Source organism: Rhinopithecus roxellana, chromosome 2 (assembly GCF_007565055.1).
Source record: "Rhinopithecus roxellana isolate Shanxi Qingling chromosome 2, ASM756505v1, whole genome shotgun sequence".
In the NCBI taxonomy this organism is placed as follows: Eukaryota; Metazoa; Chordata; class Mammalia; order Primates; family Cercopithecidae; genus Rhinopithecus; species Rhinopithecus roxellana.
The window spans coordinates 159303114-159321075 of NC_044550.1; the positions used below are offsets into that span (position 1 = coordinate 159303114).

At 38.3% G+C, this 17962-nt stretch overlaps 1 protein-coding gene across 9 annotated transcripts; it reads left to right on the forward strand.

The window, feature by feature from the left end:
• The first annotated feature begins 11 nt into the window (after nt 1-11).
• Nucleotides 12-16816, forward strand: DCAF16 (DDB1 and CUL4 associated factor 16). Of its 9 annotated transcripts, none has more exons than XR_748493.2 (4): nt 12-322; nt 5479-5597; nt 5943-6310; nt 15216-16816. XR_748493.2 is itself a non-coding variant. In XM_030922852.1 (4 exons), exon 4 carries the CDS (start codon nt 6574-6576, stop codon nt 7222-7224), a length of 651 nt encoding a protein of 216 aa, XP_030778712.1. In that variant the 5' UTR covers nt 12-322; nt 950-1053; nt 5479-5597; nt 5943-6573; the 3' UTR covers nt 7225-9680. The 9 variants fall into 9 exon arrangements, 6 of the variants coding, with proteins under 6 accessions (XP_030778712.1, XP_030778716.1, XP_010366315.1 ...); XR_004054929.1 differs by having other exon boundaries at nt 5958-6310; XM_030922852.1 differs by lacking the exon at nt 15216-16816 and adding an exon at nt 950-1053 and having other exon boundaries at nt 5943-9680.
• Nucleotides 16817-17962: the final 1146 nt, after the last annotated feature.

Below are 17962 nucleotides of genomic sequence, written 5' to 3' on the forward strand. Positions count from 1 at the left end.
ACCTTGACTCGGCCGGAAGTAGTGTAGGCGCGGGAGCAGAGCAGAGTGGCCTAGCCGCGGGAAGGGAAGGGTTGCTGGTGTTAGGCCTAGCTGGGTAGTGCAGTTGAGCGTGAGGCGAGAAAGAAGAAGCGATCCTCCAAGGGTGAGAACGGGAGATCTGCCGAAGATAACAACCTCCCTTGTGGCCAAAGGGCGGGGGATCCCCACGCGAGGGCTCCGTTTCGAGAGACAGCGACAAAGGAAAGTTCGTAGCGCGTTCCAGAGGCCCGGCCGCCTCTGAGAAGGGAGACGCTGCTGGGTCCGCTGAGCGGGGCGACCCGAGGTTAGTGGAGACGGATGCGGTCTTTTGAAGGCCTTAGTCCCTGCCCTGGTGAAGCCGACTGCGAGGTTCCGCAGGGCAGCCTGCAGGCGGCCGGGGGATCGCTGCGAAGGGGGTGCGGGCTAACTTAGCTACTGCCGTTTTCTAGATATGCAGCTGTCGAGGCCCTGTTTACAAGCGGGCATAAGGACAGAGTATTAAGGGAGAACTCAAGAGAATGGAAAGGTCTTTCGGGTAGTGGTTAAAATAAAGAAGAGTAGAAACTAGGTTTTTAAATTTTAAATGAAATTATATCAGGCAGAATTTCTGTTGGATCTCAGGATGCACCATCCAAAAATAAGACTGTAAGACTGTAGGAGAACAGAATATGCCACGCTACAATATACTTCTAGGGTATATTTTGAGCAGGTATTCTGATAAAATACAGACACATGAATCGCTCTGAAAATCTGCCCTGTTGTAAAAGAAATTTACATCTACAGAGGAAATATACATCAGTAAAGCATCTATATCACGAAGAGGGCAGCTCTGCGATAATTTTTGTTACCTGGGAGATTTTATCTGCATACCAAGACAACTTTTATTCACCGTTTATTTCCTCCCCTCACCTTTCCACAACTTTGTGGCCAGCCATCCCCCAGAAAGCCGCAAACCACCATTTCTTGAGTAGCGTAGAATGCTGTATAATCTTCAATCATCTGATCATGGTGGGACTCCTCTGCATGTGTAGTTAAGTACGGGTTTTTTTTCTTGTTAATGTCTATGTCAAGTTAATTTGTAACTCAGCCAAAGAACCTAGGAGGATGGAGGGAAGCTGTTTTTCCCTCTCCTACACCTCAGTAACCTACTGCCAGCTGACGAAATAGAACATTACTAAAGCCACCTGTACATCTTTCTCCTTTTGAATTAACCTTCACTCCGAAGAATGGATTTTCTGAATTTACTGTTAACTTTTACCATGCAGATTTTTATATATTAATGACACATTTTTTATATTAATGACTAAATAAATCCCTGAATGAGGATATTGTACTATTTTGCATGTTTTAACCATTAAATGAATAATTATATGTGCCTCTGGCTTTTTTCAATCAATATTGCTGTGGTTCATATTGATATATTAATAATAGTAACCCGCACGTGATTGACCTTTATCATTCTAAGCACTTTACTTCATTTATTGCTCACAAACCCTGTAGGATAACTTTGATCTTTTAAGATGAGAAAACTGCGACACAGGTTGCTATAGTACTCCATTGTATTAATATGCCATACCTTATCCATTCTCCTGCTTAATTCCTCAAACTTTGTAGATATTCAACTGCTAGTTAAGATAAGAATGTGGTAACATTTGTGTTGCCCATAATTTTGCTTTGTGATATTTCTAATATTTATTTCTATTTTTATTTTGTGACAGAGTCTTGCTCTGTCACCCAGGCTGGAGTGCAATGGCGCAGTCTTGGCTCACTGCAACCTCTGCCTCCCCAGGTTCAAGCAATTCTCCTGCTTCAGTCTCCCAAGTAGCTGGGTTACAGGCCTGGCTACTTTTTTGTATTTTTAATAGAGACGGGTTTCTCCATGTTGGCCAGGCTGGTCTCGAACTCCTGACCTCAGGTGATCCACCCGCCTTTGCCTCCTAAAGTGTTGGGATTGCAGGCGTGAGCCAGCTAGTATTTCTTTATTGTATTCAACTTGGCTGTCTCACCAACAGAGACATCACACCATTTTGTCAATTACAGAAGAATGAGACATCTGGCCGCCAGAGGTCAGCCTAACTATATTTTGGTTAGGTTTGTTTTTGATGTTTTTTTTTTTCAATGGTTAAAGCCCTGGGGGGAGGGGTTCAGTATTTTTTGATATTATAATCTGAAAATATTTTTTTAAAGATGCTAGATTAAATTTAAACAACATAGTATACTGCCTTAAAGCTTACATGTTTCCTGACTTCTGTGAAACAGAACAAAAACAATTATGGGAAAGTAAGAGCCTTTTTAAAAATTTTCTGAGTAACATAATAACTGAAGTTTAGCCAATTAGTAATCTCACAGGTGCAATCTGGTTGAAGTGAAAAATAGCAAAAATATTAGAGGACAGCACAATTAAAAACCAACAGCTTCTCCTGTCTCAGTTAATAAAGACTAACAGGTCCACGACAAAGATTGAATACTCTTTTTCAGATTGAACCAGGTAATAGTATTATAAACTAAGAAGTATTACATTGTTTCTTCTTAAAGGTATAAGCAGTTTCCTTTATATTTCTGTAGTAGCATCATATATGTTGATCCTGCCTTAAAAAGTTATCTCATTTGTCTTTGTCTAACATTACCAAATCAAGCTATAACTTGGGAACTGTTCTCTCCCTGGAGTAAAATAGAACGTGCTTATGGTAGTTACTCACTGCAAGCCTTTGCCATTCTCTGATTGTTTCAGATACATTTACTGAGCCACTCATATATGCCAGACACTGTGCTGGGAGTGTGTGAAAGCCAGAGAAATACTCATTAGAGGAAAATTGCTGACCTGAAGCCATACCATATGACCTTATTAGCACGACTCAGTGTATTCGATAATGAAAATGTCCACTGACTTTAATTTTGGAAATGCCCCCTCCAGAGTAGCATAAACGACACATTGATACTGTTTCTTTTCTCATGTAAAGCTCTGCCTTTAAAGGCCACCTGTGTTGCTATATATACTTGGAATGTGTTTCCACCACATTTTACCAGTCCACTTCTCTAGGTATAAGAACCTGGAATGCTTCTAATTCCTGTCATCACAGATGTAGCTTCAGGGTATATCTTCATACATGTTCTTACGGGAATTTCTTTGCTATCTATGCCCAAAAGTAGGATTGCTAGATCGTGAGATGTGCAAATAGTTTGCCTAAGTAGTGCTGCCAGCCTGTTAGGAACAGTTACTCCACTCTGCAATCCCACCAGCAGTGCCAGTTCCAAAAAATAACTCACTGACACTTGGCATTATCCAGCTTTCTTATTCTACCAAACTGATAGCATAATGTGATCATATTGTTCATGCTTTGGGATTTTCTCTTCTATAATTTAGATGTCTTTGTCCTTTGCTCATTTCTTTATTGAAGTTGCTATCTTTCTTAAAAATTGATTTAACTTTGTCCTTGGTATCTTTAGTTCAGTCCAGAAATGATTAATTGTGATGTGATTAAATTCATTTTTTGGTCTGGTGCTTTATGCTTTTTTGTTTAAGAAATCTTTCCCTGGCCTCATTTCACAAAGATATTCTGTATTGTATTTAACTAACTATACGGTTTTACCATCCCCATTTAGATCTTTAATCCATCATGAATCCTCCCTTATACATGTCATTGTATGTATAGGTATTACATGGTTTTGCTTTTCATTTTTTTTCTTAACCTTGTTCTTAATTTTTTGTTAATTCTTGTTCCAATAGTTTTACTTTTTTTAATATAGTGAGCCAGCTGTACCAATATTATGTACTAAACATATCCATTCACCCTTAGTTTATGTGCCAACCTTATTTTATATTACATTCCCAAATTATATATAGCTCTGTTTCTAAGCTCTTTTCTGCTCTGTTGGACTATTGTCTGTTCTTACACTAATGCTACCCTATTTTAATTTCTGTGACGTTAGTCATAGTACATACCTTGAAGAATAGGAACTCCCTTACTCTTCTGTTTAAACAGTTCATTTGGCTATATGTGGAATTTTATTCTTTCTATATAACCTTTATATAGAGTTCCTTAAAATTTTGATTGGAATTATATAAATTAATAGGGAGAAAGTTGATATCTTTATGATATTTGTTCCATCCAAGAGCATGGAATGTCTGTATTTTACATTATCTTCTATATTGTTTATTACATCTTATATATTAATGATTAGTTCCTAGGTTCTTTATAGGATTAGGTTTTTGTTGTTTATTTTTCCTTCTGTGAAATGTCTTTATATATGGTCTAGTTAGTATTGCTAGTATAAAAGTTAACAGTGCCTGAGTTGAAACACTGGCCCTGTGACTTACTAGATGAATGACTTGGGTCACGTAACTTAATCCACAGGTAAGATGGGAACAATAAAAGTACCACCTTTTAGGGTTGTTAGAAGAATTTTAAAATAGTTAACATTTGTGCAGTTACTAGAGTAGTACATGGCAAATAATAAGTGTTATATAAATAATTAAATTAATGGATAGTCATAGGTTAATCTCAGATCAGGAACCTTGTTGAACTCTAAAAGTTTGGTTTTTTTTTAATTAGATGATATCATCTGTAAACTAATAGTTTTATCTCTTCCAATTCTTAACATATCTTTTTCCAAAAAGAGAAAAACGTTGATTAGGACTTTCCGACCTGTGTTAGACAGTATCAGTCTCAGTCAACGTGGTCATCTTTAGCTAATTTCACTTTTTTGTTGTTGTTGTTGAGAACAATCTCATTCTGTCACCCAGACTGGAGTACAGCAGTGTAATCATAGCTCACTACGCAGCCTCCAACTCCTGGGCTCAAGCAATCCTCCTGCCTCAGCCTCCCAAGTAGCTAGAACTAAAGGCACACACCACCATATCTGGCTAAATTTTTTAAAAAATTTTTGTAGAGACAGGGTCTTGCTATGTTGCCCAGGCTGATCTTGAACTCCTGACCTCAAGTGATCCTCCACCCTTGGCCTCCCAAAATGCTAGGATTACAAGCATGAGCCACTGTGCCCTGCCCCTCACTTCACTTTTAAAGGAAATATATCTCATCTTACTCAGGATAATGTTTGCTTAAAATTTTGGTAGATAACCTTTACCAAGTTGAGAAAGTTACATTCTCCTTCTAGTTTAGTAAAAATGTTTTGTTTTGTCTTTTAAAGCATAAATACATGTTGGTCAGGAACTAAAAAAGGTTATCCACATTCAATATAATGATCTCTTTTTTTCCGTTAGTTCTGGTAATTTGTACATTTTTTATAATTTGAGCTATTCTTACTTTCCTGGGATAGGCTGTATTTGATAATTTTTTTTTAATGTACTGTTGGATTCTGTTAAGTGATATTTAGGATTTTGCAAGTGAAGTAAGCCTATAGTTTTCTTGTTTGGTTCATCTCTAAGTTTGGAATTTATTTTTGTTATCTTTATAAAAGGAGCTGGTCAGTTTTCATGCTTTTTTCTTTTTTGTGGAACAGCTTATATAGAATTGGTCATAGGATCACAACTTCTGAGGTCCCAGCAAGAGTCCTAACATCTAGCAGCTCTACCACCAGGACAGGCCCCCTAAAACTAATTCCAACAAGCACCTCTGAAGGTAAAAAAAATAAAATAAAAGTAAATAAATACCTTTTATAGCTCTCTATTTGGAGTTTGGGACATAAGGGATCAGCTTTTGCAAAAGTAATTTTCTGGGCTAAAACTGCATACAAACTGGCCCAGTTATGTACCAACAAAGAATTAAAATGGCCCCAGACTTTCCTCCCCAATATTGTGATTGTAAGAGCTATTACCAACAGGTAAATTGGCCTAAGCCTGTGAGATAGAGAGGGAAGAGTCTGTAAGACTTCTTGCTCAGCATTTGTTCTGATTTTAGATATCCTGAGGTTAGGTAGGCAATAATGTTATCCAGTGCTTTCAGGCTTTAATATCATGTCTCTAGTCTTCTCATTCACAGGTTAAGGCTACCTTTCCAGATAGTCCAACAGCTAAATCACCAGTTTCCAAGGGCATTTACGTCACCTATGGAAAGCATCGGATCCTTTTACACCAGATGTTCTTGACAGCTCATCCCATCATTCCCCACTGCACAAAAGTTGCTATACCAGCGGACAACCAAGACAACTACTGAGCTTCTTTTCGTTGTCAAGTAGATATAATATCACTGCCAGCAAAACAGCACAAAAAGTGTCTCTTCACAGTATCACTACCAATTGGGACTATGCTAAGTAAATCAGCTTGCCTAGATGAGGACCTCTTGTATTCTTGGGTAGCCAGGATTTGAAGGAGATACTCTGACCTGTGCCACTGGTAAGTGACTAAATACTTTTACACATTGAACTGGTCCTGAAAACTAAGATGTCTTCTTTGTAAGTGAAGAATATACAACGTAATCTTGAAGAACAGCACAGTGGTGTGGGCCGCAAGCATACTTTATGTGCGTAATGGACTGAGAGACAAATTAATCTTGGCGAAAGGATTTTTCATCTCTTATTTCTATTTGCCAGTGTTAGTAAGTGTTCTGCTGGCTTAGATTATTACCTTTTTCTGGTTTCTTACTCTGTTTTATTCAGATGGGTCCTAGAAATCCCTCTCCTGACCACTTGTCAGATTCAGAAAGTGAGGAAGAAGAAAACATTAGCTACCTAAATGAGAGTTCTGGGGAAGAGTGGGATTCCTCTGAAGAAGAGGACTCCACGGTACCCAACTTAACGCCTCTTGAGAGTCTTGCCTGGCAGGTTAAGTGCCTTTTAAAATATTCCACGACTTGGAAACCTTTAAATCCTAATTCCTGGTTGTATCATGCTAAACTCTTGGATCCAAGCACACCAGTCCATATACTTCGAGAGATAGGTCTAAGACTCTCCCATTGTTCCCACTGTGTCCCCAAACTGGAACCAATTCCTGAATGGCCCCCTCTGGCCTCTTGTGGAGTCCCACCTTTTCAAAAGCCTCTTACAAGTCCCAGCCGGCTCTCTAGAGATCATGCCACTCTAAATGGAGCACTGCAATTTGCCACCAAACAGCTAAGCCGAACATTGAGTAGAGCCACACCCATACCTGAATACCTAAAACAGATCCCTAATTCTTGTGTTTCTGGGTGTTGCTGTGGCTGGCTGACTAAAACAGTTAAGGAAACAACTCGTACTGAACCCATCAACACTACTTATTCTTACACTGACTTCCAAAAGGCAGTTAACAAACTCCTAACTGCATCACTGTAAAGATCTACCATTTGCTGTGATATCTCTGATGTTGCTAATTGAGAAAGGGGTACAAAGTTAGTCATTACACAGCCCACTAATGTCTTCTCAGTCAAACTATCTTATGCCCTGGCAAGCCAAAGAGGATACCCTTTGACAAACCCTGTGGATAAAATGATAATATCAAGGCCAGGCGTGGTGGCTCACGCCTGTAATCCCAACACTTTAGGAGGCTGAGGTGGGCGGATCTCCAGAGGTCAGAAGTTTGAGACCAGCCTTGCCAACACAGCGAAATCCCATCTCTACTAAAAATAAAAAAAAAAAATAAGCTGGGTGCAGCAGTGCACGCCTGTAATCCCAGCTACTCGGGAGGCTGAAACAGGAGAATCACTTGAACAGGGAGGCAGAGGTTGCAGTGAGTCAAGATTATACCACTGCACTCCAACCTGGGTGACAGAGCAAGACTCAGTCTCAAAACAACAACAACAACAACAACAAAAAATACCAATGGAGAATTAGTTAAGGGGACCATATTACAAAAGCCAGTTGAATATTCTTCACACTCACTTCTCACCCTACCCATTCCAATTTACTCTGCCTTTCTGAATGACTTTAATGAGATATCTGATTATTAATGAAGAAAATTAGACCACCACCCCTTTTGTTATCCAGACTTCAGAACAGCCGTTATTGAAAGCTAGAGGTTAGCTACCCACAGTAATACCTTTCTGAGCATACCCTTCTCTAACATGCATTCCTATGGAGGTAGTTGAATTAAATTGAGTAACTACACAAAGGAAAATGGCAGGGATGGGGATTTCTTTCCCAGCTTTTATATAGATGTGCCTACCTAGGACACTCTTTAGGGTTCCTTTTATTTTTTCTTTTTTTGGCAGGGGGTGGGAGCGGTAGGGAGGAGTACAATTTTAAGCTTAGCCTGTACTACTCCAAACTTACTATGGTACTTAAATTACATCATGAACGTTCTATATCAGAGTCTCCTACCAGGCTGTCTCTGGCTAAATCAGCCTATAAGATCATCCCTTGGGATTAAACAAACACCTGTTCTGTAGAGAATGTGTTTCCTGAATCTTGGTACTCAGACTTTTGTCAAGAGTAAATAAAATACCTTTCAAAAGATTAATGGAAAATGATTAAGAGAGCATTTCTGCTTTCAGTATTAACTGCTAATGGATTAAAATTTTAATCTGTATAGCATTTCCTGGAGTAAAAGTTCAAGTACTTTCCACATCCATTGCAAACGTCAGGAACCCTTCTAATTTTAAAGAACCTTCTTATTAGAAAATCTCAGCCTAATACAATCTGAAGTTAAGAGTTTCAGCAGCATTGTTTTTCTAAGGAGATTTAGCTATAGATTTTCTTTTGGCCAAACAAGGAAGAGTATATGCCCTTGTAAATGAGGCTTGTTTTGTTTATTTAAATGAGTCAAAACATAGAAATCAGTATACGTAAAATAAAATGCATGAGACTATTAAATCCTTTCATATACTCTACAAATAAAATGAAATCTGTGTGTGGTCCTGGTTGACTGGACATCTAAAGGGAATCAGAAAAGAGATTGTGAAAAGTGTATGTGTGTGTGTATATATATATATATATACTCTTCCTTATTTGAGTTTTGCTTTTTCCTATTCTCCATAATTAAGTGCTGTTTACAAGGTGGCATCAAAAAATTGAAGCAGGCCAGGCACTGTGGCTCATGCCTGTAATCCCAACACTTTGGGAGGCTGAGGCAGGTGGATCACTTGAGTTCAGGAGTTCGTGACCAGCCTGGCCAACATGGTGAAAACCCATCTCTACTAAAAATACAAAAATTAGCCGGGCGTAGTGGCGTGCACCTGTAATCAACAGCTATTTGGGAGGCTGAGGCAGGAGAATTGCTTGAACCTGGGAGGTGGAGGTTGCAATGAGCCGAGATCGCGCCACTGCACTCTAACCTGGGCAACAGCAAGACACGTCTCAAAAAAAAAAAAAAAAGGCAGTTAGGAATCATAAATTGTGTAATTGTATAGCAATTTTAAGAAGACAGAAGAATGCTTATAACCTAATGAATATTTCTGCTGAGCCTTAGTTGTCTAAAGGAAAAAAAGAGGGAATTGTAGATAAAAGTATTTGTTAGTGGAAATTATTGACCTGAAACCATATCATATTGTTAGTGTAACTGAATGTATCAGAAATTGTTCCTATGTAGATATTCTGTGAAACTGGTTTCTAAAATGTTACAGGAAACCCCCTTTTTTTTTTTTTTTTTGTTTAAGGGGAGGTGGGAGGAGGTAGGCAAGAGGTCTGAATATTAAAATATGTTGATGTTTACGTGTTCATAATATGTTCTTTTTCCTCTCTTGGTGTGTGTATAAAAGTGCCTTGCTCATGAATGCATATTTGCTCTTCACTTCGAAAGGAAGCCTTTCCCCAGCTTGGCAGCTGAATAAACCGATAGCTTTGTACATGTTGAACAGCGTATGGTCATTTGTCCTCAACAAATGAAATAGATCCTACTTTGCTTAAGACGTACTCAACATTCACTAAGTACTGAACAGAGTTAATAGACACAGTACCTGAATCTATATAGTATGTCTGACAGGAGATGACTTGACGTCTCTAGAGAAGAAACGCACTTGAAGAAGAAAATGTCTGATAGTCAAGATTCAAAGTGAGCTTATTTGTTTATATATTTTAAGTAATTCCAGGTTGCACAAAATAACAGGTACCTAAATAAGCCTTAAGTTAACTTTTTGTGTGGCATAAACACTGGGTTTGGAAATGAAGTTACTACCTTTGCACTCACTATGTTGGCTTCTGGTTAAATGCAGTCACTATAATTAGGATAAAAAGATGAATTTATCCTCTCTTTATAGAAATATTTATCAAAGGAATAAGGAAACTATTTCTAAACCAGTGGACATTAACTATCTTTTACTTTCTCAGTGCAGATAGGCAACTTTTTTTTTTTTTTTTGAGACGGAGTTTTGCTCTTGCTGCCCAGGCTGGAGTGCAATGGCGCAGTCTCGGCTCACCATAACCTCCACCTCCCGGGTTCAAGCAGTTCTTCTCAGCTTCCCGAGTAGCTGGGATTATAGGCATGTGTCACCACACCCGGCTAATTTTGTATTTTTAGTAGAGACAGGGTTTCTCAATTGGTCAAGCTGGTCTCTAACTCCTGACTTCAGGTGATCTACCTGCCTCAGCCTCCCAAAGTGCTGGGATTACAGGTGTGAGCCACCGTGCCTAGCCATAGGCAACATTTTTATTAAAACAGTCCAGATACCTTGAGCCTCAAAGACCATAATCAGGTCTTTTAATCCCATCTGCTTCCTAAAAGGAAAAAATCCATACATGCATGGCAGGAGGGCATATGATATGTCTCCTATGGGGGATAGAAGCCCTTCCTGCTGGGCCTTCTATCACACCTGTCCATATAAAAATTTTTGAAAAAAAAGTCTGATGAAAAGTTTTGATATTAGTGTAAATAGCTAAAGCATTTAAAGACTTTAGAAGTCACTTGGGTTATTTTCTTATGCGTAAGTTGGCTTGCATCTGGCTTTCTACTTTTGGCTCCAGTGTTAGAGAACATGTCTTTTGGAGCAGCCTGTTAGTTTTAAATATCTCTTGTTAGAAATTTAGCCATTCATCCAATATTGCTATGGAGAAGTGCCTACTCTAGTACAGACACTGGGAATGCAAAACTAAATAAGATTACTACACGTAGGAAATGAGTTTTAAAATACATGAACCTATATATTACCCCAAGCCATTTCTGCTATATAGGGTCATACTAAATAAACCTAAACCGTAATCCATATGTTGGCCCTTCACATACTGAAAATAGCTTATAGTGGAGAATCATATAAAAGAATTGAATGGAGCAGCCATCCACATGTAATGAAGATTCATGTGGAGGACACACTTCAATTAAACCCCCACAACGATACTCAGCCAAGGAAATGGAGAAAATATATAGATACTTTGTATACAGATTTAAATTATATCTGCTAATCACAAGGCAGTGGCACAAAGATCAGGGCCAAAAGTTTTGCTCAGGTAGCTAGGATATATAGAACAGCCTAAGAAATCTGGATAGCTTCGCAGACTTCATGAGATAACTGCAAGCTGGTAACATACCTGTCCACCAGTGATATCTATTGAACTGAGGGAGTTACATTCTCTGGACCAACCACTAGTGCTTCTATGTCAACTTGCTGCTGCTAAAAGAAAAATCTCTATGCTGTGTCTCAAATAATTTTAAATAAAGTTGAGTTAATGACTGCATATTTGAGTCTGCTAATTAGGCAGTTTGCCAAGCTCTTCCTTTCAATTAGCAGCAGCAGTGAGACTTACTGTAAAAGTTTGCAACTGAGACCAAGAAGTGGAAAGGATGAGGATATACCAGTGACCTGACACTTGCTGGCTTCCCATCTTCTGTGAGAGCTATGACCAGCTCTTCTCAATGAGATGTGGAAAATGAATGCCTGGTTTTCATTTTTTATTTATTTTTTTGACACAGGGTTTCACTCTTGCCTAAGCTGGAGTGCAGGGGCATGATCTTGGCTCACCGCAGCCTCGACCTCCCAGGCTCAAGTGATCCACCTTAACTTCGTTGGTAGCTGTGGACTACAGGTGCACACCACCACACAGGCCAATTTTTGTATTTCTTTGTAGACGCAGTTTCACTCAGGCTGGTCAGGAACTCCTGAGCTCAAGTGATCCTCCCACCTCAGCCTCCCAGAGTGCTGGTGTTACACTGGTACCTGGTTTAAAAAAAAAAAAAATGGAGTATAATAGCGTAACAGGAAGACAGCTATAGGGTTATTGCTTCTAAACTATGGAAGCAGATGTTAACAGCAGTTTCAAGTTGAATCATAAAACAGGAATTTGACTGGAATTTGGGCAGTTTATTTGGGAAAACATGATGCTGACATGACACGTGATATGAAAATTCCTGGGATCATTAGGAGAGTTAGGCTGTATATAACAAGAATCATTCAGACGGGACTCAGGATACTGGTTAGCCTAACAAGATTAAAACTGACTTCCTAGTATACACAGCAACCAAGCTAGTTTATCAAATTAGCAACAAACCAGATGAAACTCCTAAAATGAGTGTTGCAGTTAACAAGGAGCTGGTACTATAGTTTTATTTGGGGGAAATTGTTAAGTTTGGGTTAACTGCTCGCCTATGCCTAATATTACCCTTCCATCTGTGGTATCAGCTGTGGGACCTGACACTCCAGTGTATCAGCTGATGGTTTTGGTTTCCAATAAATTAAGCAATGGACCAGTAGGTGCAACTTCCTTTGAGAGGTACCCAAACAAGTGGAACAGCCCAAGGGTATGGCCATCTTCCATCAAAAAAGACCCTAGATGGGCTTTATGGTTGCACCCTGAGTAACCAGAATGTCCTGATAGAGTGGCAGAACTCTGGTGAAAGAAGGGTGCAGCCACTACCAGAAGAATTCTAATTTCTGAATCAATTGAAGGCTGACAATGTTGGCCACAGCCAATGCATTCCTTGTAGACTTACTGCAAAGTGTTATATGATGTTGGTCCCTTTCTACCTATTTGGTACTTAAGTAGACTCCCATGCCTTGAAAGGTCCAGACCCCAGTTTCCTTCTTTGGATGCAGTTTTTCTATGTTGGTCACATCCTACTTGGAACATGCTTCTTGAAATGGGTTGGATTCCCAGATTTAGCAAACAGAAATACAGGACACCCAAATACATTTGAATTTGAGATAAATAATGAAATATGGCACATATGCCAGAAAAAAGTTATATTATTTACCTGAAATTTGAATTTAGTTTCTTGCATTTTATCTGCAACCCTATAAATATGATAGTGGCATGGATTAAGCTTGGGTTTCAGTCCATATAGTTGTTCCCAGGAACTGTCTTGACTCTCCAGTATGTGTTGTTTTCTTATGTCTAAGTAATTGACTAGTAGCCAGGAGCAGTGCTCCTGCACACCCGTAGTCCCAGCTACTCAGGAGGCTAAATTGGGAGGATTGCTTGAGCTGAGGAGTTTGAGGTTGCAGTGGGTTATGATCATACCACTGCACTGCAACATGGGCACCAGAGCAAGTGCCCGTCTCTAAAATAATAATATTTAATAATAAGAGACTGGGGGTGAGGAAGGCTCACACATAGTTGACCCACGTTGTATTTCTAATATATTTATTTCTTAGAACTGTTGTTGAGTGTCAGAAGAGGAGGCCCAATTGCAGATATGAGACTTTTTATAGGAGACACGTGGTATTTAACTAAAATAACCACATAACCACTACAATATTTGCAAACACAAATTTTTTAAATGCTGTCTCAACAGCAGGTAGTTTGGGTTTGTGGTTGGTTGTTGTGAAATGGAGACTCTGTCACCAGGCTGGAGTGCAGTGGTGCGATCTCAGCTCACTGCAATCTCCACCTCCTGTGTTCAAGCAATTTCCCTGCCTCAGCCTCCCGAGTAGCTGGGACTACAGGTGTGCACCACCATGCCCAGCTAATTTTTTGTATTTTAGTAGAGATGGTTTTCCCGTGTTGGCCAGGATGGTCTCAATCTCCTGACCTCATGATCCGCCTGCCTCAGCCTTGCAAAGTGCTGGGATTACAGGCATGAGCCACCAGGCCCAGCCATCTCTGTGTGTTTTAAGCAGTTACTTTCTCACTCTTCTTTACCAGGAAGGGCAAGTATATCACTCTTTAAAAAAAAGAAAAATACTTGATAGGTAGCAGAGTTATGACAACCATTTTTCATCACAGAAAAGATTCACAAATTTGGAACAGCTATCTTTGCCTTCCAGAACCCCCAAAAGACTCAAGGATTTAAAGGCACAAGGTACCCTGGAAGGTGGGAGTAATAAAGTTGAAACCAGGGGATTATTTGAAAGTTTATCTTTGCTCTCCCTTTGTAGGCAGGCAGCTATCTCTCTAGCAAATGACTGAAGCCTTATTGTCTGGAGAAATTAAACCAAATAGAACTGAGTACAGGGGGAGGATGGTAGTGATAGTGATGTCCTATATGGAAGACAAAATGATTGACAGAATGAGTATTCTGAACATTATGAGCCTCCAGTCCAATTTATCCACCTGGCTACAGAATCTGGCAATGGGGTTTATACCCAGCCCTGCTCACCCAACCCAAAAAGACTAGCAGTAAAAAAAACAGCTTGACACTCGATTATTTGTTACAGTGAAACTGAGAGTCCACAAGCCCTGCTCATTCATATACAGCTTTCCGTCACTTGAAATCACTATACACAGATAGCCAAGGATCACTAGATATTTGAGGAAACTTTCAACATGAAAGATGAACATAAAGAAGCTGTGATATTCTCAGAAACAAATATACTGCTTCCATTAAATAGGATCAGGATGCTATTTTTAAAAATGAACAATCCAAAAGCAAAAGCTATTGGAAAAACAGGACACCAAAATTAAGCATTCAGTAGATGTATTAGAAAATAACTTGAAGAAATTTTGAACAGTAGAACAAATAAATGAAAAGTAGGCAAGAACAAAAAAGAAACTTGAAACCTGAATAATTTGCAACATCTAATAAATAAGAGTTCCAAAATGAGAGAACAGAAAAACAAGGTGAAGAGAGAAAAAATTAAAGAACATTTTCCGAAAATGTAAGACTTAGTCTCCTAAATTAAAAGGGTCCACTAAGTGCCCTGTGAAATGAATTAAAAAATACCAAAGCACATTGTTAGGATATTTCAGAATGCTAGAGTTATAGAAGGACCTAAAAGCTTCCCAAAAAAGGTAGCGGGGGAAATTACATAAAAAGGATACGTTTTCAAAATGGCATGTAGACTTCTTGGTAGCAACACTGGATGCTGGAAGGTTATGAAAGCAAGGTCTTTAAATTTAAAAAGAAATGATTTTCAACCTAGAATTTTGTACTCAAATAATCCAATCAAGAGTGGGGCTAAAATAAAGATACCTTAAGATTTGCATGGTCTCAGAATTTTATCTCACCATCTACGCTTTCTTAGGAAGCCACTGGAGGATGTGCTTCACCGAAATGAGGGAGTAATCTGAGAAAGCTGGGATCCTGAAACTAAAAGATGTCACAAAGGAAAATGAGGAAAGTCCCAGGATAACTACTGTGTCAAGTAAGGAGGACGGAGGTTCCAGGAAGTCAGTCTCTCGGAAAACTGAACAAAGTATTTGAGTACAATGGGAAGTGTATAAATGACCAAGAAATTTGAAATTTTATTTCTTAGAAAGTATGTTATTTAGTAACCAGACTTTTAAAATTTGACATTAAAAGTATAGTCAAATTGGAGTCTTGTCAGCTGTAATTAGATTGGTCCTTATGGCATAATACGCCCCAGTTTTCTGTAGATGCTGACCTTCATTAAGATGTGCACCGCAGAACATATTTCCAGAAAATAAAGTTTTTCAATTTGTTTTTGTATATGATTTGCTTAGGCAAATCTCAATTTTGTATTTATTTACAGAAATAATGCATGGTCTATAGCAGTAATTTCAGCGAGCTTTTTGTTTAAATTTTAGCCTCTGTAGAATCAAAAGCATGAAGAATTACAGGTTGAGCATTCCTAATCCAAAAATTCAAAATCTGAAATGCTCCAAAATCCAAAACTTTTTGAGTGCCAACATGACACCACAAGTGGAGAATTTCACACCTGACCTCATGTGACAGGTCGTCAAAACAAAGGCACATAATACATAGTTTATTAAAACTATTGTATGGTATACCTTTAAGCTATGTATATATGAAACATGAATGAATTTCATGTTTAGACTTCCCATCCCAAAAATATCTCATTATGTATACGCAAATATTCCAAAATCTGAAAAAGTTAAATCCAAAGCACTTCTGTTCCCACACATTTCAGATAAGGGATACTCAACCTGTATCTACTTTTTAAAAATAATATTCTGAAATTCGATATTGTTTTTCATCTTCCATGCTATTTTTGCTATCAAGATATAGTTACATACAGTGGCTGGTCCATAATATATTCCTATGTAATATTTTAGGTGTTTCCTTATGAGTTATGGTTCAGGATTTTTTTCTATGTTTTGTTTATATTAATATTACATAATCTCAGAATGAATTTTTATTTACTTGCAAGTGATATGTATGCTGATGGGTTTTTCTCTCTGTCATCAAATCTATTGAGTAAACCATGCCAGGCCAATTTGTCCATCTCCTTTTTTCTAAGTAAGAAATAACATATATACAGTAAAGTGCACTAATAAGTGTACTTGATTTTTTAAAATATGTATACATTCATATCAAGATCATATAAAAATGTATACACTCAGATCAAAGTATTACAAATTTCAAATTCTCTTGTGCCCTTTCCTAGTCTATACAGCTCCCAGAAATAACTACTCTTTTCTAAAGATCTATTAGTTTTGGTTGTTCTCAGAATTCATGTGAATGGAATCATACTGTATATATTGTTTTATGCCTATCTTCTTTCATCAATGTACCTGTTCTTTTTTTATTGTTATAGACTATTTGATTATATGAATATATCATTATTTGTTTATCCTTTTACCTGTTGACATTTACGTTATTTCCAATTTTTTGTTATTATGAATAAACCTGTAATAAACATTCTGTATGTATTGTTTTGTTTTGTTTTTTTGTGGATATGTGCATTCATTCCTTTGGTCATATACCTAGGCATCAAATTGCTATAGCAGAGTAGTTGTGTATTTAGTTTTAATAAAACTGCCAAACGCTTTTTAACGTGACTGTATCATTTTATACTCTCACCAACAATGTATGGAAGTTCCAGTTGTCAGTCCTTTTAATTTTACTCATTCTGGTGGTGGTGTAATGGTGTCCAGTGTGACTCTAATTTGCATTTCTTTGATCAGTGTTGTTAAACATCTTTTTATATGCTTGTGGGACATTCAGATACCTCTTTGCAAGTACTTGTCCAAGTTTTTTGCCCACTTGTAAAATAGACTATCTTGTTCTTATTAATTTGTAGTTCTGTTTTTTTATTTTTTGGAAATGGGCTCACACTGCTGCCCAGGCTTGTCTGAAAATCCTGACCTCAGATGATCTTCCCCTCTCAACCTCCCAAAATCCCCCAGCTGATATTACAGGCATGAGCCACCATGCTCAGCCTGTAGGATTTCTTTATATACACTGTATACAAGTTGTTTATTTATATAATGAATTTTTTCTGCCATTCTATGCCTTGCCTGTTTCTTTTCTTTTTTTTAAGACAGAGTCTCACTCTGATGCCTAGGCAGGAGTGCAGTGGCACGATCTCAGCTCACTGCAACCTCTGCCTCCCAAGCTCAAGCAATTCTTGTGCCTCAGCCTCCCAAGTAACTGGGATTACAGGTGTGTGCCACCACACCCAGCTAATTTTTGTAGGTTTTTTGTTGTTGTTGTTAGTAGAGACAGGGTTTCTCCATTTTGGCCAGGCTGGTCTCGAACTCCTGACCTCAACTGATCTGCCCGCCTTAACCTCCCAAAGTGCTGGGATTACGGGCGTGAGCCACCACACCCAGCCATTGTTTTCTTAATGGTATATTTTGATGAGTAGAAGTTTTCAACTTTGATGAAATCTAATTTATCAGATTTCTTTTTGTATTATGGTTAATGCTTTAACAAATCTTTGTTAACTTGAATATTATGAAGATAGTCTCCCATTTTTTTAGAAGATGTGTAGTTTTAGCTTTCACATTTAAGATACATTTTCAAATTTGATTACTGAGAAGAGAATATTTGTGGGTATCTTCATTT